Source organism: Bubalus kerabau, chromosome 14 (genome assembly GCF_029407905.1).
Source record: "Bubalus kerabau isolate K-KA32 ecotype Philippines breed swamp buffalo chromosome 14, PCC_UOA_SB_1v2, whole genome shotgun sequence".
Lineage (NCBI taxonomy): Eukaryota > Metazoa > Chordata > Mammalia > Artiodactyla > Bovidae > Bubalus > Bubalus kerabau.
The window spans coordinates 67,918,587-67,945,082 of record NC_073637.1 but is presented as its reverse complement, the minus strand read 5'-3'; the positions used below and the strand labels follow the sequence as shown (position 1 = coordinate 67,945,082).

The following is a 26,496-nucleotide window of genomic DNA, read 5'->3' as shown; positions in this document are numbered from 1 at the left end:
GAATTAGGGATTGAGTTAATCACCAATGGCCGATATTTTAATCAATCATATCTCTGTCGTGGAACCTCCATAAAACCTCTAAAAGGAGTGTTTTGGAGAGTTTCCCGGTTGGTGAATACACTGGGGTGCCAGGAGAGTGACATGTCTGGAATGGGTATGGACCCCCCCACAAACCCTTCCTCATACCCCATTACCCCAGGTGACTCTTCCATTGGACTATTCCTGAGTTGTATCCCATACTTGTAATAGTAAGTAAAGTGTTTTCCTGAGTTCTGTGAGTTATTCTAGAAAATTCATGAATCTAAGGAGGGCACTACGGAACCCCTGACTTATAGCCAGTTGGTCCAAGTACAGGAGGCCTACACTTGTGAGAAGCATCTGAAGTGAGGGAAGAGACGGATTGGTGAGACTGAGTCCATAATCTGTAGGGTCTGTAGGGTCTGTGCTAACTCCAGGTAGTTGGCATCAGGATGAATTAAACTGTAAGACACCCAGTTGGTGAACCAGAGAATTGCTTGGGGTAGAAAACCCACACATCTGGTATCAGAAGTTTTACAAATAGAGGAAATGAGTTTTTCTTTAAATGCTCTTGATATAAATAAGACTAGCCTTTAGTTCTACAGTCTCTCTCCAAAATGAATAACCTCAGTGTCATCATATGAAAAAAACATCAAACAAATCCCAATTGAGGGACATTCTACAAAATACCTAATTAAATTCCTCAAATTTCTCAAGGTCACCAAAAACAGATAATCTGAGAAACTGTGACAGCAAGAGGAGTCTAAGGAGACAGGGGGTGGTGACTAAATGTTAATGAAATGTGGTATCCTGGATGGGTCCTGTAACAGAAAAAACGACACCAGGTAAAAACTTAGTAAATATGGATAGTGTATGGATCTTAGTTGAAAACATTTATCAAGACTGGTTCATTAATTATAACAAATGCAGTGTACTAACATAAGATGTTAATAACAGGGGAAACTGGATATGTGTATATGGGAACTCTGTACAACTACTTTCACAATTCTTCTATAAATCTAAAAGTGTCAAAAATTAAAAGTTACTTCAAAAAATAAAATGGAAGAAGTTCTTTACCTTTTTATTTGAGTAAATAAATAATACTAAATAAATACTTACTAAATAAATATTTATGCTATAAAGCCCAACACTAGAATCTACAGTTCAATGGTTCTTGTCTACATTAGAATCAGCTAGGGACTTTTAAAAAATTCTGATGCCTGGGCTTCAGTTTATATCAATTACATCAGCAATTTTTCAGAGTAAGGAATTCCCCGTGGTCCAGTGGTTAAGATTTCATGCTTCCACTGCAGGAGGCATGGATTCGATCCCTAGTCAGGGGTTTAAGATCCCACCATGCCCAGAGACATGGCCTAAATTAATTAATTAAAAAAAAAAAAAAATGAATTCGCCAGAGTAAAAACCAAGGATTACTGGGGGATTTTTTTCCCCTCCAGAAGTAGATAGGTTGTTCACATGTATAAAGAGAGATTAAGTGACAGTCATTTGCTGTTCAATGCATGCATGCTAAGTCACTTCAGTTGTGTCTGACTCTTTGCAACCCCATGGACTGTAGCCCACCAGGTTCTTCCGCCATGGGATATTCCAGGTAAGAATACTGGAGTGAGTTGTCATGCCCTTCTCCAAGGGATCTTCCTGACCCAGGGATAGAACCTGTGTCTCTTGTCTCCTGCACTGGCAAGCTAATTCTTTACCACTAGCGCCACCTACATTATAGTAAACATCACAAATTCCAAGGAATCATTTTTTCCATTAGAGAGAACTAAAATATACAGACTTTAAGTGATTTGTGTATACAATTTTTTGTATTGACTAGAACAGAACTCTGCATTCCATTATTTAACCAAAAAGTTTGTTGGACTCTCTTTTCCAAATAAGATATTTTTAAAAATATTTAGCAAATTTCTGTATGTATATGCTTTAAAACAAGAATGCCCTGGAGCATATCTTATTTTTGAAGAGGGTTAGGGTTATTGGATAAGATTGTTTAAACTTTTACATGGCAGAAATAATTCACATAGATTTACTTTACACCCTACTGTGAATGCTCCTTGGTAGAAACAAAATGTCATCTTTGTAGAAAGTTGTATTGAGTAGAAAGACCAACTTCATTAGAAGACACTCTTTAAAAAGCAGACTTTCTATAGCTAATTCAGGAACTTACAGTAAATATGAACAAATATATGCTTTTTAATCAACTCACACTAAGGATTTGGGAATATCTTCCCAAATTCATTGTTGACATTCAGAAAACAAATAATTTTCTTAATACGTAATACAACTGACCCACGCACCAAATTTATATCACATGCTCAGGAAGGCCAAAAAAGATCTTTGCCATGTTTAGCAATGCTTAAACTAGAACAAAAACCTTGATATCAGGATTAACCTGCTGCAGAAATCTCTGTTTGCAATTTATTTAATTTTAAAAACCTGTACAATTACCTCAGCATTGATCAAAAAATGTCTATTTGTCAAGATGTATTCTCATCGGACAAGCTTTTCCTATAATAGATATAAAAATCAAATTCATAAAGCACTATTTCTAATCATGTCCCATATCTCTCTTGAATAAAAAATATTTAAAGAAGTTTGTTTGTAATAGTTACCTGGTGCTCAGGTGTATAGTACTAAAAAACCTTAAAACACTGTGTCTTGAAATAGTTATCATACAGTGTTTCCCTTTCAAATTCACATGGAGAGTTGTTGGAAATGTTGATGAAATTTTAGGTCACAAATTTTTCTCCAAATATAGTACCTTGAGTTATGAAAAAGAAAACTAAGCTTGGAAAAACTGTAAGTTGATATTGGTATAACCCATAAATTCTCTCATTTCATTCACTCAAAATGAAAAAAGCAGGATCTACAATTGGTTCAAGTATTAATACTGAATACAAATATAAATATCTTTGATAATACAGCAACTCAACATGGTGAATTTACAGCTCTAGGATTTTGAAATCAGAGAAAGAATTTGATCTATATTATTTCAAAATTAAGCACTGTTACATTTTCAATGGCTCAGGGACAAAATGGCTCCATGTCATGTCAGCCCAGTAACTGGAAAATGACTAATCAAAAGATTGAGACTAAAGACAATAAAAAGGCCATCATGGAACACAGACCCTCTGTATTCTTAAACTAAAAATAAATGTAGAAATAAAACTTGGTAATGCAGACTTCCCATGATGCTGAAAAGACCATCTTTCAAACAATCAAAATAAGGAAAAAAGGAATGGGGAAAAATCTCAAATGAAAACAACTAGTATATCAAAATAGCCAATCGGTGGAGTCCAGACGGTAGAGCAGGAGGACACAGAGTTTCCACCTCCTCCCATGTAGGGCATCCACCAGGCACTGGTGGGGGACTTTGGACACCCAAGGAGAGGGGAGGAAGCCCCATGTGACCAGGTATGACGTTGAGGGAAAGGAAAAGTGGAGGTGGGACGTGACCGGCATCCCTGAGGGGTTGCTGGGAGAGGGGAGGAGTTCGCACTATCCGAGGGGCCCTAGAGTAATGAAAATAAAAACAAAAATAAACATATGGGACCGAATTAAACTTAAAAGCTTTTGCACAGCAAAGGAAACCATAAACAAGACAACTCAAGAAATAATTTCTCCCATTCTCCTTCAGAATGGGAGAAAATATTTGCCAACGAAGCAACAAAGGATTAATCTCCATATTATAAAAACAGCTCTTGCAGCTAAAAAGAAAAACCAAAAAACCCAAACATCCAATCAAAAAATGGGCAGACCTAAATACACATTTCTCCAGAGAAGAAATACAGATGGCCAACAAACACATGAAAAGATGTTCAGTATCACTAATTATTAGAGAAATGCAAATCAAAACTACAATGAGGTATACTTCATACCAGTCAGAATGGTCAACATCAAAAAAACCTATAAACAGGGAGTTTCCTGGTGCTCCAGTGGATAAGACCCTGTGCTCCGAACACAGAGGGCCTGGGTTTGATCCCTGGTCAGGGAGCTAGATCCCACATGCCACAACTAAGACCCAGGGCAACTGTAAAATAAATAAAAAAAATTTTTTTAATCTATAAACAATAAATACTGGAGTGGGTGTGGAGAAAAGAAAACCCTCTTGCACTGTTGGTGGGAATGTAAATTGATACAGCCACTGTGGAGAACAGTATGGAGGCTCCTTAAAAAACTAAAAATAGAACTACCATATGACCCAGCAATCCCACTAATGGGTACGTACCCTGAGAAAACCATAATTCAAAAAGACCCAGCTATCCCAATATTCATTCCAGCACTATTCACAATAGCCAGGAAATAAGAGAACCTAAATGTCCATCGACAGATGAATGGATAAAGAAGATGTACACATACACAATGGAATATTACTCAGCCACAGAAAGGAATGAAATTGGGTCATTTGTAGAGATGTGGATGGACCGAGTCTGTCACACAGTAAAGTCAGAAAGAGAAAAACAAATATTGTATACTAATACATGTATGTGGAATCCAGAAAAATGATACAGATGAAACTATTTGCAAGGCAGGAAAAAAGACACAGATCTAGACAATGGACAAGCAGACATAGGACGGGAAAGAGAGGGTAGGATAAACTGGGAGGTTAGGACTGCTACATATGCATGCCCACATGTAAAACAGCTAGCAGGAACCTGCTTATAGTACAGGGAACTTAGCTCTGTGCTCTCTGATGACCCTGATGGGTGGGACAGGCATGGGGGAGGGAGGTCCAAGAGTTAGGGGTTATATGTATACATATAGCTGTTGCACAGCAGAAACTAATACAACATTTTAAAGCTATTTTACTCCAATAATAAAAAAAGAAGAAATAGAGCAAGGCCTTCAGAGTTTTAAGGGAACATTATTTTCAATCCAGAATTTTATACCTCATCAACCAACAGTAAAGAAAGAATGAAGACATGGTCAGATACACAAGGTCTGAAAAAACTGCTAATGACTGGAAGCTCCTGGAAGATAGGATGCATCAAAATAAGGAAGTAAAACACAAAAGACAAGACTCAGGAAACATAGGACACATTACAGAAGAGAGACAAAGGAAATTCCCAAGATGATGTTAGGGAATGGAGGGCCACAATGGTCTGCAAAGGACAGCTTATTCAAGACTCTAGAAAGTAACTGTTCAGATTAGAAGCAAATAGAGGGCTCAATAAAGAATTAGGCAAGCAAAAAGTATGATGCTAAAGAATTATTTGTGTTTGAACATACAGAGGTCTTTACAACCTCTGCAGAGAGTATAGGGACGAAGCATTTGACAAGTTAGCCATGGGTACACAGAGAAGTGAACAGCAACAAACAACAGTAAGAAAAGCTGGGACAACTACTAGTTCCAGAAATCACAAAAATAAAAAATAAGTAATCATAATGTATTATGATACTTACACAGTCCTAACTAAACACTGAGAAGGATTTTTTTTTAGAACTGTGCTTTAGTTATATGAGGAAAATGAGAGATAACAAGTAATCAGTTCTAAAGAATTTCAGTTTGTGATCAATAATTTTATCTCAAATATGTTTTCTTAATAAAATGAATTTACTTTTCAAGAAGTAAAAGAACAAGGATAAATTTTAAAATTCTCTTTACTGGTTTTAAGCTTAGTTTATAAAGATCTCTACCAATTCTTCCAAACACATGTGGCCATTTAAAATTTGTTTTTAAATACTTAAAGAACTTTTCATGATAACTGATGTTATTTTTGTGGCCCTTGGAGTAGCAAAACAAGCAGCAGCAATAATTACCAGCAAAGAAACCAAAAACTAAACAAAACAATAACAAAGTGCCTGGCCAAAATATTTTAGTAGCAGTAGTAGAGATAAAAGTAGTAGCTTTAATAAAAATGGAAGCTAAACTACTGAGCATACTATGTGTGATAAGTTGTTCTAAGTGTGAAGATACATATTTTTTTTTATTTTATCCCCCTAACAACTCTATGAAGCAAGATCTATCACTATCCCCTTTTTATAGACAGTGAAATTGAACCAGAGACATTAAATAACCTGGCCAATGACAGTAAATTGGGAACAGAATCAGGATTTTAGTCAAAGCAGTCCATAATTTAACCAATTTGATATAATTGAATCTTCTGGACTGACTTGGACTGATTCTGATGCTATTCTATTTCATCATCAGTTTAAAAGATTCTTGAGAGAGATTGATTTGAAATTCCTTGGGCTTCCCTGGTGTCTTAGACGGTAAAGTACCTGCCTGCAATGAGGGAGACCTGGGTTTGATCCCTGGATTGGGAAGATCCCCTGGAGGAGGGCAAGGCAATGCACTCCAGAATTCTTGCCTGGAGAATACCTCTGGACAAAGGAGCCTGGCGGGCTACAGTCTGTGGGGTTCCCAAGAGTGGGACACAACTGAGCGGCTAAGCACAGGGAGGAAATGGAGGATTCTGGAGAATGCTCACCTGAAGGCTATACCACATATGGATTTTTCCAAGCACCCTGCATTTCTCCTGATGCCCATGCTGAGAATTACTGCGTCAGTAAATCACACTGGAGGGCACATGGCATTCCTCAGACATTAAGGACCACAGCATGACAAGTTTAGAGTTTAGATCATAAAGAAATCACCAAAAAGTCCTCTTTTCTGAAGACAGAAGCTCGAAAACATGGTCAAAAGCCAGTTAATAGGCAAAACCTTTTTCTCTGAATCACCACTGAATTAATATGAAATAAAATGACACCTCTGAAAGTGAAAATAAAAGGCCTACTACATGCATCAAAGTGAAAAACTCTCAAGCAAACCTAACATCAAGAAGTATCCAATTTTGGCTCAACATTTTACTTAACATTCTTCGACATCTGTTCAGCTTCTTGTATTCTACTTAAATTAACATTGCAATCGACATGGGAAACACCTGAGCTCCAGTACAAAGCAATTCTTATAAACTCCTAATCAATTTTTTAATCTGTTTAAAAAAGGACCATTTGACAATGTGCACTCTCTGCCTTTTCTTATAAATTCAACTTATTAATACCACCTATTCCGCTTTTAAATAATCATCCGGTGTACCATGTGTGCAGTGTTCGCCTTGTTATTTAATTTAGAATCAGCAAGCACTGACTTTTATGGTGTCAATATTTATATATAACTTCCTATCTAACATTTTAATAAGACATACAAGATAACTTAAAACTAGTATTTTAAAGGTCAATGATTAATTAGGGTTTAAGAACTACATAGGCACATAGTTTACTGCATAATTAATAAATTACCAAAATGCATGCTCACACCTTGAATGCTACAGATATATTAGTATAATCTGAATGAGAATAAGAAAAAGTCCTGTATGCCTTCAATTTATAGAGACAACCTATGTCCCACTGTCTGCTGACTTGGTCAGAAATAAATGCAAACGTTATGATTACGCTTGACTTTTATGAAAAATAAAACATCACTTTAATGACAATTTGGCTGTGAAGATTAAAGAGACACATAGCTATGAGACTTAAACCTGAACATGTAATCCAATTTTAAGCCAGTTTGCAAGAGAACCCCAAAGGCAGGAATAGTACAAAGACAAAGTACAAAGACAAATACTATGTACGATTTTGAGCCTTCAATAGGAATAAGAGTTCCTGAGAGGACAAGACTACTGATTTTCAGATTTGGTAACGATGAATGGCAATGTAGAAATATACTTTTACTATAGAAGGACTCCACATCCACTTTGCATATCTTGTTCTTATAAGTTTTTTTGTCTGTGCATGTATATATATTTATTTATATTCAGAGCACAAGTGATAAAATGACCTCGAGATAGAAACTACTGCCTGAGAACATAATATAAAGCAAAGTGTATGAATACTGCTCATAGCATGTGACTCTGTCAAGACAATTTTTTCTTATAATTTCAATAAAACAACAAAAAATAACATAATAGTTTCATCTGAAAATATCAGCTTGGTCCCAGAGATAAATGCTTATTTGAAAACTAGAAAAACATTAAATCTGATGCGATTTTTAAATCTATCCATATTATTTTGGAAGCCTTCCCTTCAAACGGTAAAACCTAATACCCCGCACCTTGAATGTGCACTATACTGTATAACACATACCTAAAACAATAGGATGGCTTCCGAATGGGGCAGCGAGCAGAAGCCGGACACGCTCAAGAGAGTATTACTTAGTAACAGCATGGAAAGTGACAAACTTTTAGCTCTTATGTTTTGGACACTGATTCATCCAATTAGATCCTATACTAAAAACTCATTGTATATGATAAGAGATAAGAGTCCAACTTCACACTTTTACATGTGGCTATTCAGCTGTCCCTCAGACATATTTAACTTATATGCAGAGTATATCATGAGAAATGCTGGGCTGGATGAAGCATAAGCTGGAATCAAGATTGCTGGGAGAAATATCAATAACCTCAGATATGCAGATGACACCACCCTTACAGCAGAAAGCAAAGAAGAACTAAAGATGAAAGAGGAGAGTGAAAAAGTTGGCTTAAAGCTCAACATTCAGAAAACGAAGATCACGGCATCTGGTCCCATCATTTCATGGCAAATAGATGGGGAAACAGTGTCAGACTTTATTTTTTTGGGCTCTAAAATCACTGCACATGGTGACTGCAGCCATGAAATTAAAAGACGCTTACTCCTTGGAAGGAAAGTTATGACCAACCTAGACAGCATATTAAAAAGCAGAGACATTACTTTGCCAACAAAGGTCCGTCTCGTCAAGGCTATGGTTTTTCCAGTAGTCACGTATGGATGTGAGAGTTGGACCATAAGAAAGCTGAGCACTGAAGAATTGATGCTTTTGAACTGTGGTGTTGGAGAAGACTCTTGAGAGTCCCTTCGACTGCAAGGAGATCCAACCAGTTCATCCTAAAGGAAATCAGTCCTGAATATTCATTGGAAGGACTGATGCTGAAGCTAAAACTTCAATATTTTGGCCACCTGATGTGAAGAACTGACTCATTTGAAAAGACCCTGATGCTGGGACAGACTGAAGGCAGGAGGAGAAGGGGACGACAGAGGATGAGATGGTTGGATGGCATCATCAACTCAATGAACATGCTGCTGCTGCTGCTAAGTCGCTTCAGTCGTGTCCGACTCTGTGCGACCCCATAGACTGCAGCCCATCAGGCTCCCCCATCCCTGGGATTCTCCAGGCAAGAACACTGGAGTGGGTTGCCATTTCCTTCTCCAATGCATGAAAGTGAAAAGTGAAAGCGAAGTTGCTCAGCCATGTCCGACTCCCAGTGACCCCATGGACTGCAGCCTACCAGGCTCCTCTGTCCGTGGGATTTTCCAGGCAAGAGTACTGGAGTGGGGTGCCACAATGAACATAAGTTTGAGTAAACTCCGGGAGTTGGTGATGGACAGGGAGGCCTGGCGTGTTGCAATTCATGGGGTCGCAAAGAGTCAGACACAACTGAGCAACTGAACTGAACTGACTGACTGATTCAGCTGTTCCAGAACCATCCATTAAAAAGACTGTTCTTTTGCCACTGAATGGTCTCCATACCTTAGTTGAAAGTTAATTGGCCATAGATAACATGATTTATTTCTGGACTCTCAATTGTTCTGGACTTTCTATTCCATTGATTTTTATATCAATCCTTATGCCAGTACCACACTGATTTAATTACTGTAGGTTTGTATTATATTCTGAAATTGGAAAGTGAATCCTCCAACTTTGTTCTTCTTTTTTAGTATTATTTTAGCTACTTGGGGCCCCCTTTTCCATATGAGTTTGAAGATAGGCTTTTCCTTTTTGCAAAAAACAGATCATAAAGATTGGATGAATATGTGAGTCACTTTGAGAAGTACTGCCATTTATACATATTAAGTCTTCCAATTCATGAACATGGGGTATCTCTTCAGTGATTTAGGTATTCTTTAATTTTTTTCAGCAATGTGTTGTATTTTTCACTGTATAATAACTTTTTATATCCATTATAAATAATAATAATTATAATAACTGTTTTATCCATTCTCTTGGATGCTATTGTAAATGCAACTGTTTTCTTAAGTACCCTTTTGCATTGTTCATTGCTAGTGGATAAAAATATAACTGATTTTTATATGCTGATCTTGTACTAAACTTGCTTATTAACTCTAGAAGATTTAGATATTTTGAACAGATAACATCTAGGAAGGTGCTCTACCTTGAGGAGACCAAAACAAAGGCAAGCCTCTGTGTCAGTCCCATAGGGAATTGCCGGATAGTTCAAAATGGAGAAGCACACATTTTTGAGAATAAGGTTATTACTCCTCTTCCCTGCCCCCAACCTCCATTGTCCCCACAGCTGCCACTGAGCTAAAAAGTCAGGGATGGCAGGCATCCAAAAAAGCAAAAATGCCGTAACACTTTCTTACCAAAAATTAACATTCTTAAACTTCTTCATTAAGCACTCCCCTGGTTGTTTTAAGTTTTTTATTAGATTGCAGGGTTTTGAAAAGACTGATCTGTCAGTTTCTGCTAACTTAATGGTTTCTTCATTTTATTTGTTAAAAGAAACTACTGGGAAAACTCCACTATTCTCCATGATCAGAAGCTTCTTTTAACAAATATAATGTGGTGGAATTGACAAGAGTACAACTCTTGAGACTATGTCATAAAAGGCACTGAGATGTCCCCTTTGTTCTCTCTCTTGGAGCACTTGCTCCAAGAGGAGTCAGTTGCCAGACCGTGAAGACTCTCAAACAGACCTATGAAGAGTCCCACACAGCAAGTTGCTGAATCAGTCTGCCAACAGTCATACGAGTGAGCTACCTTGGAACTGCAGTCCTTGTCAAGCCTTCAGATGACTATCGCTCTGACCAACATTTAACCGCAACCTCAGAAGAGACTCTGAGTAAAGTCATCCAATTAAGTCACTCCTGAAAAAATGATCTACAGATATCAAAAAATAATAAATGTGTATTTATTATTGCCGCTAGGTTTGGGCAGTATATGATATTTAAAGCTGAGGCCTGAAAGATGAGAAGCTAGTCATCCAATGAGTTCTAAGGAAGAAGAGTGTTTCAAGCAGAGGGAATAGCAAATGCAAAGACCCTGCATAAGGAAAGGTCACTGACACGTTAAAAAAAAAAAAACTTGAAAGAAGATCAATGTCACAGGAGCTCAGTGAAGAAGAGAAAAATAGTGAAGAAAAGAGATCACCAAAATGGCAGAAAGTAACTGAAGTGATTGTAACGAAGTCTTTAAAACAGTGAAAACCACTAAGTTCTAGGGTAATCAAAGGTACCTTATTCATAAAAAAATGGAAATCAATCTATAATTAAGTACCGGTAGATAAGAGCCAAGCAATAATAGTCACTAGTCCAATGACAGCTAGGCAGTTTTAGTCCAAAACTCACGACAGGCTTAAATAAAGTGAAGGAAAGCCACTGGGTACCACCCCAGAGAGGCAAAAACTAGACTTTTAAGAGAACATAATCTTATTGAAAAGTATATAACTCTGATAAGCCAGTGGTGTTTATTTTTAGAAGTACTAATAAATATTGGATTGAAAACTGAGCATAAAGTCTTAATGAAGAGGCCTAAAAGTAAAAAAAAAAAAAAAAAAAAAAAACCCTAGTTTTATTCTTGGGTTTCTCACTAGTTATGTCAACTTTGGTAAATAACTTCACTCCTAATTTAATTTCACTTAACTACAAAATAAAATAAATAATATATACATGTCCAGTCTTACCTTTTTAAGATCAAATAAAATACATGTTTTGAAACTACAAAAAAATACATATATATACAAATCTGATCATTTGTAGAGAGAAACCAAAAAAACTAACTGTATCTATTATCACATAGGAACCCAGGGTGGAAACTGTAACCCTTTGAGAGCATGAACCAAGATCTTTACATCATCCCATATTACTTATAGAAACAACACTTTTATGAGAATGCTATTTCTAAATTTTGAATGGTGAAATCATTGGCAAAAATTTTATATCTAGAATGCATGACTAACTGAATACCCAAGAAGTATTCATCTCTATATCCTAACCAGAAAAAAAAAATTACATAATTTGAAACAAGGAAACAAATCATTAGTGAATCACAGAAACAGTAGACACTATTAAACGTGATATAAAGGTATAACCTTTTACTTTATTAAAATGCACTGATGCACTAATTTAAAGTAAACGGAATAAGCTGGTCCTTTTATGTTCCTCCTGCTTTCTCTAATAACCCATCTTCTGCTGTGGCATCAACCCATCGATGATCAGTTAAAAGCAAGTTCCAGAAAATATGACATCAGTTCAGTTCAGTCACTCAGTTGTGTCCGACTCTTTATGACCCCCATGGACCACGCCAGGCCTCCCTGTCTGTCACCAATTTCCAGAGTCTACTCAAACTCATCTCCATTGAGTCGGTGATGCCATCCAACCAAATTGACCAAATTCAAGAAAACATTTATTCAACAAACAAGAGAGCTAATATCAACTAGACAACAGATACTGTATAAGCTTACTATATTAACCTTACGTTCCCCATTAGTCACTAATGCTTAGCTACCAGAAAAGAGTAGCAAACGTTTAACAAAAACAAAATATATTTTGAGATTTAATGAACAAATAGACTTCACTTGTATAATAAAATAGAAAGTGCTATTGATATATTTAAAGAAAAGAAAAAAACGAAATTACAGAAAAAATCCTCAGAAGAAAAAGATTAATTTTTTTAGGGTAATTACGAACCGAATTTTCTTCCTCCTCTTCCAGTTCTCGCTGCTGTTCTTCATGTCTTTTAGCTTTGATCTCCATTGCTTCTGTGATCAGGTCTCTTAAAATCGATACAGGTTTTGCATTCTTAATAAAAGGGTGCTAGAAAAGTAAAATTCAATGGTATAAATTCAAATTACTTCTCTGAATTATATCTTAAAAACATTAAAACAATATATAAATGTGAACCAGGATAATAGGCTTCAATGATTGGTCCTTTATCCAGAATTAAATAGATAGGTTAAGAACAGAGAATATTTCAGCTGCTTTAGAAATAAAGATTTTACTTTTTAGGTTTACTTGTTTTTAAAAAACCACTGCAGAACACAAAAACAAATGTAACCCTGTTGATAAAAATACATCACCGTTAGAGATACAATTTTCCAAAGGAAGTATAGATTATGTAGTCAAAAAGCCAAATTTTATTTTTTTTAAAGTTTGGTGTATGTGTGTGCTTAGTCACTTAGTCGCGTCCGACTCTGCAACCCCATGGACTGCAGCCTGCCAGGCTCCTCTGTTCATGGGATTCTCCAGGCAAGAATACTGGAGTGGGTTGCCATTCCCTTCTCCAGGGGAATCATTCCGACTCAGCGATTGAACCCAGGTCTCCTGCATTGCAGGCAGATTCTTTACTGTGTGAGCCACCAGGGAAGCCCAAAGATCAGTGATTATATTACATATAAAAGTAAAATGATTTTGGTATTGTTACAAATTTTAATTAATCTTAACAAGCCAACAGCTAAAGACAGTAGTCAAAAGGAAGACAACTATTTTTTTTTACTTCTTTTACATATTTTCTATTTATTATATATTTAATAATGTAATCATTTCCAAGGGAAAAGTAAAAAATAGTAATAAAAGAAAAATATTTTTCAGAAAATAAGTACTACTTAATTTCTATACTATATATAAAGTAACTTTTCACTTCTTTTTTTTTGTATCATCCTGATGTAGCTAAAACATCTGAGTTTGCAACAATCCTGATAAGAAGAAATAGAATCATCAGGAAATACCTGGGTGTTTGAGGACTTTGTAATTCAAAAGGGGGAACATGAGAGAATGTAGAGGGAAAGGTTAAAAGTTTAATTTGGAATAGATAACTGTATTTTTTTTTTTTGAGGATTTAAAAAAAAACATATTTATAATTAATTGGTGAGCGATGTCAGACAAACCGTAAGTATTTCATTGAATTAGTATTTTGAATCAGCAATACAGCTTCGAAATGTAATTTTCTTAATTATACGTCAATAGATAAGAGTCAGATGAAAGTCATCTGAGTTATTTTAATAAAGATTAATACAACACAAAAATATTTTTAAAGGTAAAACAAATTTTAGTGCTAAAGAAGAAATTTACTGACATTTGTAGGAGGCTTTAAAATGGTGAAGGTATCATTTGGGAAAACTAAGAGTAAGAATTTTACCTGAATACAGAAGTTCTAGGATAGATGACAAAGAACTAATAAATTCTTTTATAGCAGTTATAGACTGATCACCAGATAATTAAGTTCTACAACATATCTATGGTGGAGACTCCTAGTCACTCACCAAAACAGAGTTGGGACTAGACCTATGACTGCCCAGCTACATCTGTCTCTCTCAGACTCCCTTTCAGTTGGTTGTGATTATGGACTAAGTTCTCACCAATGCAACACCGGTATTTCACTGGTGCTGAATGAAATACCAGCGTCTGCGTTGTGTTCCACCCCTCTGATCTGGACCTCAGAACACTGAGAGTGGGCACTCTTCTGTGATTTCTTCTGTTTCTGCCACGTTGGGAAACAGACAAAGACAGTCCTAAAGGATGATGGAGAGCAAGAAGGAAGAAATCTCAGTCCTGCTATCAGAATTTCTGAGTAACACTGGTAAAGAGGCTGCAAAAATTAGTAATAACTGAATATATGCTCTGTACCCTTAAAGAACTTATTATCCAGAATAAGGAATAAAAGATAAACGCATAAAAAAAAATTACAGTGTGACATACAAGTTACATTCATGATGATCTAGCACAGTCTATATGACTAAGCAATATAAAAGTAAATGAGTAGGTGAAGTAATATCAGGTGTCTCACAGAGAAGAAACAGACTGTTTCAGGGAGAAGGAAAAGTATGAACGATACGAACAAACACACAAAGAAAGATAGGATATGGATGTGAAACACTGTAGGAAGAGCTGTTGAGCCAAAACAGAAACACGGCTTACAGAAATGATGTCCCAAGAGTTTAGATACAGGTAACGGTGGGACAAGAAGGATAAATGCTCAGAATGAGATACCAGAATTTTGCCTGACAGCCCCTTTAATTACACAGATGAGAGAATAGTGTAAGGAAAAGAATGTGATACCACAATCTTGCAGTAGAGTTTAGGAATGAAGATGGGGAGAAACTGTAAAATAGGTGTAAATTACTAAGAACCTGGGTTAAAAAAAAATAGCTGCCACAATCAAGAGGAAGTACTGAATCTGATGGAAAAACTCTTAAGAAGGATTTAGAGACTATGTATTAACAGAAGTGAAGGAAGACCAACACGGCAAAAACTGAGAACCAGTAGAAGTGTACCTCTTTACAAAGGCAAAAATATATCAAATTGTATTTATGCTTTATCTTTTCAGGAAAAATTATGAGCCAAATTCCAAGCCACAGTTTTATCTTTAAGAAATGCCAAAGTACACATCCAGTCTGTTGCAAACTTACTTTCATGCAGTTCATTGTGAACTGACCACACAGTGTTACACTAACATTAGTCTACAGAGCTTAATTCCTAATCTCAAAATCTCAGTATGTCTTACTTCATTTGTACTCATTTTCTCCCTACATAATCACTACAGGCATGATTCTGACCAACAAAGAGGAACTGGCTAATAAAGTTAAAAGGGTACTTTAAGAACAAGGCCATAATATTTGAGCATTCTTGATGGAAGGCATCACTGACTCAATGGACATGAGTCTGGGTAAACTCCGGGAGTTGGTGATGGACGGGGAGGCCTGGTGTGCTGCAGTTCATGGGGTTGCAAAGAGTCGGACACGACTGAGCGACTGAACTGAACTGATCATCACAAGAAAAGTTTTATCAGACTTTTTTAAGAATATTTGAAAGCTTTTTACAAGTAGCTGGTAGTAAAATTTTAAAATTCAAAGCAACATAAAAAAGAACAGAACAACAACAAAAACCAGAGAAAACACGGTGGCAAAACTGAAACATGACACGTGACTGAAACGTTGCTGTACAAACCAATGCAAATAAATGTGCTGAGTTTCCATTACAGCAGTATCTTAGTTAAGTACTAAAAGACACTGAGTTCATAAGATAACTTCAAATACATGCTTTCTATATGAGATATATTTAACAAAATAAATCCAAATTATGTTTCTAGCAGGGGATACTAAAAAGAACTTGGGTTAAAAGTCAAGGACAGGCAACAAAATATCAAACATAAAACAAGAAGAACATGATCAAAAAAAGCAGAAATGAAGACAAAAAATGGTAAGTGAAGGAAGAGTCATATAATATTAATAAGGGACATAATACAAAGAAATATAGTTATAAATTTGATATATTAGTATAGCATTATGATATATAAGAAAAACAGAGACCTAAGAAGATCTAAATAAATAAGAAGAGGAGACATTAGTATTTCTTTTTAGTCACTGAGAAATAGAACACTAAAAATTAAAGATTAAAGCAATCTGAATAATATAATCAGGCTGAGTTAACAGAAAAATCAATAAACAGAAGTAATATCTTTTTGTTAAATGCCTAGAAAAGCATGTGGTACCAGCATAAGAATGGAAAGAACAACAAAACAGAATATAATGGCTGGAAATAGAATATAATGTACAAAATAAGCTGGCATATTATGAAAACAGCAATTCCAACCAGTAAGGAAAAAATACTTACTGCTTTGTTATTTGGGGGTTGAGAGGAAGGTTTTGAATTAAGTTAGATCTTCACCACAGAAGTATCAAAATAAATTACAGATGGATTAAGAAGTTAAAAGTCAAAAAATGGAAATACAAAAGAACTGGTAATACAGGAGAATATTTATATGTTCAACCAAGTGCCATGAAACACAGGGAAAAAACCATAAATGAACTAAAACTTTAACATTTATGTCAGACAAGAGGGTAGTTACTTTAAGAGTTTTAAAAAGAGTATCAATAAGAAAAAGATAAACAGACCAAACTCTAAAAAGCAACAGTTTCCCTGTTTCTGGGTGTATCTAGGGTTTCTGCCGCAGCCCAGTGGTCAGGACTTGGTGCTTTCACGGCAGGGGCCCAGGCTCAATCCCTGGTCTGGGAACTAAGATCCTGCAAAATGTGTGGCGTGGCAAAAAAATCAAGTATCTAAAGTTAAACACAAAGTAAGAGGACAGGAATTCTTACACCACTTGGACTGAAGACAGAGACTACCCAAAATCAGCCTATCACATTCTTGGTCGTGTATTTTAAGAAATAAAGCTGCTTAAAGACTTACTCTTCTAAAATCTGAACTGCTAAACTTTGTTCATGTTCTGAGTTATCAATTTCTAAACTGAAAGAATTTAAATTAATAATTTCTTCCAAGGAGTGAACTGCAGAAGAGACTTCTGCTTCTGGACCGACTGGGCAGTCATCCTTTCCTCTATACCGCTCCATCAAAGCATAGTGAAAACCCTGGACATTATACATAAACAAGCACAGGAAGACACTGGAAGGTGGAGAGAAGGTGGCAAACCAGCTTGGGACTGGGGCACTAAAGCAATGACACAGCTGTGAGTTCCATGGGCTCTCCTTTTACTTCATTTATCCCAGCCTGGTTATTGAAGAAGTCAGGAACCCAGAAACACCCACGGCACAGACTACAACAGCCCCTACAAAAGCCTGCTCTCTCTTGAGTGAAAGGATCAGGAAAGGACAGTTAGCCAGCACGCTACCCTCTCTTTTAAACAATAACCATTCTGCTCCACCAAACACTGCAGAGAAAACACTGACCCCACCCCATGCGGCAAAGGCTGGGTGGGGAACCTAGACTTCTACCCTCTGGAGGCTATCCAATCCTTTCACTGCAGTAGTATCCGAGAAGACCAAATGTTAAGCTGGGGCTTCATCCACACCCAGCAGTATAAAAGGTGCTTCCCTTCCCCAGTGGGGAGTGTTGGTGGAGATCTCGTGACAACCTGGACTTCCAGCACTATCAGGCCGTAATAAGGAAACCCCACCTCCCTCTCTGCTAGAGGGGATTGGAGGCCGCCAAGGGGAGAATCAGAACTTCCATCACTGCCCAGCCTACAGAGGCCACTGAGGGAACCTGAGTCCTCAACCCTGGCTGGTGGTAATAAGGAGCCCCTCCCCAACCCTACATGTCAAAAGAGACCACGTAGCGGGGCCTGGACTTCTAATGCTACCTGAGAGAAATGATGGTGCCCCTCTACCCCACTGAAGCACTATCAGAGGACACCACTCATTACAGAGAATTTAAGTAAGATCCAGCGTCTCAAAATATAATACTCAAAATGCCCAGGTTTCAAATGAAAATCACTCATCACAATAAGAAACAAGAAACGATTAACTTAACTGCTTCAACAGATACCAATATCGAGATGACATGGATAACAGAATTATCTAGCAGGGATTTTAGAGCAGTCATAAAAATCCTTCAATAAACATGCCTGTAAACACATGACACGTTAGAAAGCCTCAGCAAAGAATTAGAAGACACAAAAAAGAAACAAATGAAAAAATTAAAACTAAAATATATAACAAAAATAAAACCTGATGATGGGCTGGCTCTATAGCAGAATGAGGACAGAGAGGACTCAGTGAATCAGAATATGAAACAGTAGAAATTACACAATATGAATGAGAGAAACTAAACTGGTATAAAAATGAACAGAATCTCAGGAATCTGTGGGAGTGAAACAAAAAAAATCTAACACTTGTGTTAATGGAGTCCTAGAGGGTAGGGCTGAAAAATGTCCGATAAAATAATAGTTGGAAACTTCCCCAAACTGGCAAGAGATATAAACCCACAGAGTCAAGAAGCTGAACAGTACAGACCCAAAGAAATTCATACCAACACACATCTTAATTAAACTTCTGAAAATAAAGACAAAGAAAAAAGTCTTGAAAAGACCAAGGGGTAAAACAATTCAGATGACTGTAGATTTCTTATAAGAAACCATGGATATCAGAAGAACGTGGCACAACATTTTCCAAGTATTGAACCAAGAAAGGATTCTATAGCCAGTGAAAACATCCATCAGGAATAAAGAAGAAACAAGATGTTCTCAGGTGAAGGAAAATCAAGAGAATTTGTTAACAAAGGCCTACCCTAAACGAATGGCTAAAAGAAATCTTCTAAACAGAAAGAAAGGAACAAAAGAAGGAACTTCTGGAACATTAGGAGGAAGAACACTGAAGAGAACAAAAACAGGTTAAAACAGTCATCCCTTATCCTGGTTTTCTTGATTGTTTAAAGGTTAAAATAAATATAACACTCTGATATGGACCTCAATGTAATAAAGAGGAAGTATTAAAGATAATTATATTATAAATGGGAGGGACAGCAAGGTAGATAAAGTTTCTACTCCTCACTTCAACTGGTAAAATGAAAACTAAGTCATATGCCATGAGAGTTCACAAAGTGACCCACGACACCACCTATTTCAGCCAAGCCCATGGGCTAATGTGAATAATGACAGATCTCACTCTTCTAGAAGGCCAGACTAGGGCAAGAATTGACTTTCAGGTTCTAAGCTATCCACCAGAAGTACAGGGAACATCTCCAGATTAGGAATTCTAGGGCCACCAGGCTGAACTTGAACTGTCCCTGGGGATTCAATATCCTCATCTTTTAAAAACTACCAAGAGTTCAACTTAATCTCAAAGGATCCTTTCAGTCTTAGTCTGCTCTTTTAAACTTATACAATTATCTAGTGTTGGACAACCACTATAAAAAATTCAGCACAAATTTCTCTTCAAAACCTGTTAATCAAAGTCTACAAATCAACATGGTAAAATCTACACATGTAGGTTATAGGCAAATGTCCACTTAAACTTGGTAATAAGACTATATTCTTAAAGTTAAAACATAATTTAACTTATAACATATAAAACATATGCAAAACTCCCTTAAGAGACAGAACAGGATGGCTTTCAGACATTCAGTAAAATAAAACTCGGAGTCTAATGAGACTCAAATGATACAACAGATAGTAATTCTGTCTAAAAGCTTTTCAATTCAGAAGTTTGCTATCTTAAATAAACATATATTGAATTTAATACACATGTATTAATAAGCACTACATGTGTATTAAAGATACCAGGATACAGATACCTGTGCTAAGATACCAGAGGTGCAAAAAACAACCCCCTCCCAAAAGAGTACCACTTGACCTTGAACTAGTTACAATCCAGGACAAAGACACAAAAACAAGTTATTTCGTTCTAACATGGCAAATGACATGGCCAGGGTGCTTATGGAAACCCAGAGAAACAATTAGCCTGAACAAAGATGAAAGGAAGGCTTTCTGGAGGAGTACCTAATTTGAATTTAGAAACAATGAAACAATGAGTAAAAAGGAGCCTGCCAGTCTTTAAACTAGCAAGTGAGGGGTGAGAAAAGGTATCAGATCAGATCAGATCAGTCGCTCAGTGGTGTCCGATTCTTTGCGACCCCATGAATCGCAGCATGAAACATGAAACTGCAAGTCGACTATTTCAGCATTTATAAAGGGGGAAAAAAGGGAAGTCAAGCAAGGGGTTGATTAAGAGGCCAGAGGTGGACACACCAACATTATAACAGAGGGCCTCCATGCCCAACAACAGCACAACAGGAAAAGTTTTTTAAAAATCAAAAAAACAAATACTGGCTCATAAGGGGCAGCCTGGTGGGCTGCCGTCCACGGGGTCACACAGAGTCGGACACGACTGAGGTGACTTAGCAGCAGCAGCAAGCACTATTCAAAACCAGCTGCACTGTTTGCCCTCAATATAAAGAAAAATGCTTGAGCCAAACCCAGCTAGAAGCCAGAGAGTAACGAGCTTATTAATATAATCCATACAGGTCAACTGGGCTTCCCATGTGGCTCAACTGGTAAAGAATCTGCCTGCAATGCGGGAGATCTGGGTTTGATCCCTGGGTTGGGAAGATCCCCTGGAGAAGGGAAAGGCTACCCACTCTAGTATTTTGGCCTGGAGAATTCCATGGACTGTATAGTCCATGGGGTTGCAAAGAGTTGGACACAACTGAGCAACTTTCACACATACAGGTCAATTTCCTGGGCAGAAAGCAGAATGGAGAAAGGGTGACAAGTGAGGCTAGGGGACAAGTGGAAGAAACCTAGAAAAATCCCTTGATCACTGTGTGATCTTTCGTGAGTCACTGAACTCTTCTGGGCTTCAGTACTCTCGTATACAAAATTAGGGAATTTTACTGGAATATTTCTTAAATGCTTTTCCACCCTAAGAACTCTAGGTTAAAAACAGAATTTCTTTAAAGAGATCAGAAAAGATTATGGAAGAAAGACCAGAAAAAAATATTGGTTAAATTATCCAAAAACCAGTCATTGGATGTATTTGGATTTATTTTCATCATCAGATTTTATACTATTTGTCCCATTTTTTTTTGTTATTTCCCCTCCCCCTTCTTTCTTATCTTCTTTATGGTTAATTTAGAGATTCAACACAATAACAACAGCAATAGATCTTTGATTTATGTGCTTAAAATTCCTTTGAAGTGCTGACAATATTTCAAAAATAATGTTTCAATTAATTAACTTTTGAAAGGTAATATGGGCACATAAAACCAAACTCAAAAGTCTTAAAAAAAGAGTCTTCGGCAAAAACAAAGTTTCCATCCCACTACTGCTTCTCAGCCATGTAGTTACCTTCTCTGGAGGCCATTTTCTTGCTTATTTTTCTAGAGCTACTCCACTGTAAGCATTGACATATGTATACATACATATATGTGTATGTGGGTGTGTGTATTTTGCCAATAACTCCCCTCAGCAGACCTCAAATTGCTTCCAATCTGTTGACAGATATTTATGTTGTTTCCAATCTTTTGCCATTATAATGGTTTATGAAGAGTTTTTACACCTATGTTATTTCACACGTGGTTAACTTTCTCTGTAAATTGCTAGAAGAGTAACCACTAGGTCAAAGAATATATGGTGTTTTATTCTAGACAGATTTTGCTCAACCGCCTTTCACGGAAACTGAGTATTAAGCTAAATTTTTGTAACAATAAACCTTATATTAAAGGGCTAGTTTCTAACATTCTCAATAATTCCTTTTTTAAAAAACATTACCTTGGAAAAATCACTTTTTATAACTATGTTTTTAATCTTTTTGTCACTTAAAAAGAACTATTCTCCAAATATCAAGTTTTGTTAACATGCACACTTATAGCACACAGGTCTAAGTCAATTCTGCTGGGAAAGTAAAGACTCATGAATAATTACTAAAAGTATTAAATTATCTCTACTTGCATTTAATGTCAAAAGAGATTTAAAAAAAAAAGAAAGCCTCCTGACACTCTGGATACAGTCTACTTGTACAGGGACACTGACACTCTTCATCTAGGTCATCTTGTCACCAGTATTTACAACATTCGATCTTCTCAAGGAGTTCAGGGATTTCGTATTTACATGTCTTATAGGGCAAAAAGTCAAAGAAGAAATGCTGGGTCAAGGAATAATACATCTGGAAGTTAAAACATAAGAAACAATAACAATGGAAAAGAAACTCATTTCTGAAATGAGAACCCTACAGAAGTTTAGTTTTAACACAATTTTTGGAGGAAAGAATTGGCAACAAAAATTAGTGGGGGAGGGGGGAGGGCAGAAAATTGAACTTGGAAAACAAAATTTTTAAATGAGAGAAACAGAATATACAGGAAAAGAAAGGTGTGTGTGTGTCTGTCTGTACATCAATCCATATGTCCTGAAAAGTTTCCATCTTTACAAATCAGTTAATGAATAAATAAATCATTAATGAAACTCATAATGATCTTGGTCAATGTTAGAAAAAGCTAAAAGGTATATAAAGAAAATCTCCTCCTGTGGAGACACAAGCACTGACCTGTAAAAGTTGTGTTGCGGCAGCTCTCTGCTCAGGATTCTTCACTAGGCACTTTTTCACAAAATCGGTGAAATCATCAGACCAAAGTTCTGGCTTCCTGAATGTTGGTGGTGGGTTTGTGGGAATCATAAATATAGCCTGATACAAATGAAAAATCCAAAAGACACAGTAAGAATCACAATAACACAGCAAATAAACAAATCTCTATCTATCTTTAATCAGACTCAAAAATCTGAAAAATAAATTTAAGCTCTTCTAGGATTTCCAGTCAAATTGCAATTCAGGAAGCAAAGCCATCTGCTACTAATGTAATCATTTCCCATTAAATTTCCTCTATTTGAACTGTAGCTCATTGAGCACATCATTCTTTATTTTATCTATTATTTTTAATCAGTCTCCAAAGAAGCCTGTATTTCTAACCCTTTTACCAAACTGAGGACATTCTCTGGTTAAACAGATATATACTTCAATTTTGCTATTGCATGCCAGACTTGTTTCCCATTTCAGTATTTTTTTTTTCAGTACTGCTATTTAGAATGGCTAGCAGCAGCCTAATTTGCTTCTGCAATTCAGAATATTTAAGCACAAATATAATTACTGCTGTGGTTTGAAATAATACTTGATGGAAGCAAGTCTTTAATTTCTCTTTCTAAATATTTGAGTCAAGAATCCATATTAAAAGTTTTAAAAGTAATATACCACTTTATCACTAATGATTTAATTTAATATTAATAACTTATGGTGGCTCAGACTGTAAAGAATCTCCCTGCAATGTAGGAGACCCCGGTTCAATCCCTGGGTCAGGACGATCCCCTGGAGAAGGGAATGACTACCCACTCCAGTATTCTTGCCTGGAGAATTCCATGGACAGAGGAGCCTGGTGAGTTACAGTCCATGGGGTTGCAAAGAGCCGAACATGACTAAGCGACTAATACTTTCATTTCTTCACTTTCACTCATGATAATACATTCAGAGAGCTCAAAAATTCAAAAACTTTAAAAAAGTCTCCCTGTCATTTTGTCTTCATAGCTACCAAGTTATCCTTTTTTTGACCAAGAAAATTAATCCCTAAAGTTCTTAGAAAATCATTGTATGCAATGAATTAACTTCTCTCCTAGGCTGTAGAATAGTTCCTGATAAAATACCATCACTAAAACAACATTTTCTTTGAAAGGATATGAAAACCATAATAAAGTTAAAACGAATGTATCCTGCACACAACAAATATTAGATATCATCACTTTCATTTCCACATAATGTTATTTAAAAAAAGACAAGAGACAAACACACAATGACAAAAATTTTACAAAGTAAAATGAACTCAACCGTATTATAACTATTTATAGTTTAAGAGGTAAGTTTATATATAATGACACAATCAACATTAAAGGTGACATGAGGAAAAAATGGCTTTTTGGCAATCAACATAGACATTCACAGTATACAATACACATGGGCCTCTTAAAGGCACAGCATACACAGGCCTCTCAAAGATGTATTCAGGGGTGAAGTATCCATAATACCTCCCTTCTAGACTTCAGTATTCTCTGACTATCCAGAAGAGAGGTGTCCATCTCTACTCTAGCTCTTTCTTTCCTGGTTTTTGCTGGTCCTTCCTCTTCATGTCCCCTTCACCGATCACAGCCTTGAGATGAAGAGGCTTGTGTAACTCAATGAAGCTTTGGGCCATGCGGTGCAGGACCACCCAAGATGGACGAGTCATTGTGGAGAGTTCTGACAAAACATGGTCCACTGGAGGAGGGAATGGTAAACCACTCCAGTGTTCTTGCCTCGAGAATCCCATGAACAGTGTGAAAAGGCAAAAAGATATGACACCGGAAGGAAGATATGACATCTTCCCCAGGTTGGAAGATGTCCAATATGTTCCTGGGGAAGAAGAGAGAAACAGATCCAGAAAGAATGAAGAGGTTGGGCCAAAGCAGAAATGATGTTCAGCTGTGGATATGTCTGGTGGTGAAAATAAAGTCTGATGCTATAAAGAACAATACTGAATAGGAACCTGGAATGTTAGGTCACTGAATCAAGGTAAATTGGCTATGTCAAACAGGAGATAACAAGAATGAACATCAACATCTTAGGAATCAGTGAATCAGAATGGACGAATTTAATTCAGATGACCATTATACCTCCTACTGTGGGCAAGAATCCCTTACAAGACACAGAGTAGCCCTTATGAGGGCTATAAAAGAGTCCGAAATGCAGTACTTGGATGCAATCTCAAAAACAACAGAATGATCTCTGTTCGTCTCGAAGGCAAACCACCTAACATCACAGTAATCCAAGTCTATGCCCCAACCACTAATGCTGAAGAAGTTCAACTTGAATGACTCTATAAAGAACTACAAGACTTTCTAAAACTTACACCAAAAAAAGATGTCCTTTTCATCCTAGGGGATGGTAGTACAAATGTAGGAAGTGAAGAGATACCTAGAGTAACAGGCAAGTTTGGCCTTGAAGTACAAAATGCAGCAGGGCAAAGGTTAACAGAGTTTTGCCAAGAGAACACAAACACCTTCTTCCAAAAACACAAGAGATGAATCTACACATGGACATCAGAAGACTGTCAATACCAAAATCAGACTGACTGTGTTTTTTGCGGCCGAAGATGGAGAAGCTCTATAAAATCAGCAAAAACAAGATCAGGAGCTGACTGTGGCTCAGATCATGAACTCCTTACTGCAAAATTCATGCTTAATTTAAAGAAACTAGGGAACACCACTAGGCCATTCAGGTATGACCTAAATCAAATTCTAAAAGATGATGCTGTTAAAGTGTTGTACTCAATATGTCAGCAAATTTGGAAAACTCAGCAATGGCCACAGGACTGAAAAGGTCAGTTTTCATTCCAATTTCAAAGAAGGGCAATTTCAAAGAATGTTCAAACTGCTGTACAATTGTACTCATTTCACACACTCTAAGGTAATTCTCAAAATTCTTCAAGCTTGGCTTCAGTAGTGACTGAAGAACTTCCAGATGTACAAGCTGGGTTTAGAAAATGCAGAGGAACTAGAGATCAAATTGCAACATCCACTAGATCAGAGGGAAATCAAGGGAATTCCAGAAAAACATCTATTTGGGTGTCACTGACTATGCAAAGGCATATATTGAGTGTGTTGCTGCTGCTGCTGCTGCTAAGTCACGTCAGTCGTGTCCAACTCGGTGAGACCCCATAGACGGCAGCCTACCAGGCTCCGCCGTCCCTGGGATTCTCCAGGCAAGAATACTGGAGTGGGTTGCCATTTCCTTCTCCAATGCATGAAAGTGAAAAGTGAAAGTGAAGTTGCTGAGTCATGTCCGACTCAGTGACCGCATGGACTGAAGGCTACCAGGCTCCTCCATTCATGGGATTTTCCAGGCAAGAGTACTAGAGTGGGTTGCCACTGCCTTCTCTGAGTGAGTGGATCACAATAAACTATGAAAAATTCTTAAAGAGATGGGAATACCAGACCACCTTCCCTGTCTGCTGAGAAACCTGTATGCAGGTCAAGAAGCAACAGTTAGAATCACTGGTTCAAAATTGGGAAAAAAGAGTACAAAAGGCTGTGTATTGTCACCCTGCTTATTTAACCTATATGCAGAGTACATCATGTGAAATGCCGGGCTGGATGACTCACAAGCTGGAATCAAGACTGCCAGGAGAAGTATCAGTGGTACACACATGTTACCA

General features: G+C 36.9%; 1 protein-coding gene across 1 annotated transcript in view; it reads right to left on the bottom strand.

Moving 5' to 3' along the window:
• Positions 1-26,496, bottom strand: part of STK3 (serine/threonine kinase 3) — a 302,811-nt gene that overhangs the window by 113,278 nt on the left and 163,037 nt on the right. The window contains exons 7-8 of the mRNA XM_055546585.1: positions 22,809-22,946; positions 12,724-12,849 (exon numbers count right to left, since the gene is read on the bottom strand). Of these exons, the coding sequence (XP_055402560.1) occupies positions 12,724-12,849; positions 22,809-22,946 (264 nt within the window). The remainder of the gene's footprint in view (positions 1-12,723; positions 12,850-22,808; positions 22,947-26,496) is intronic.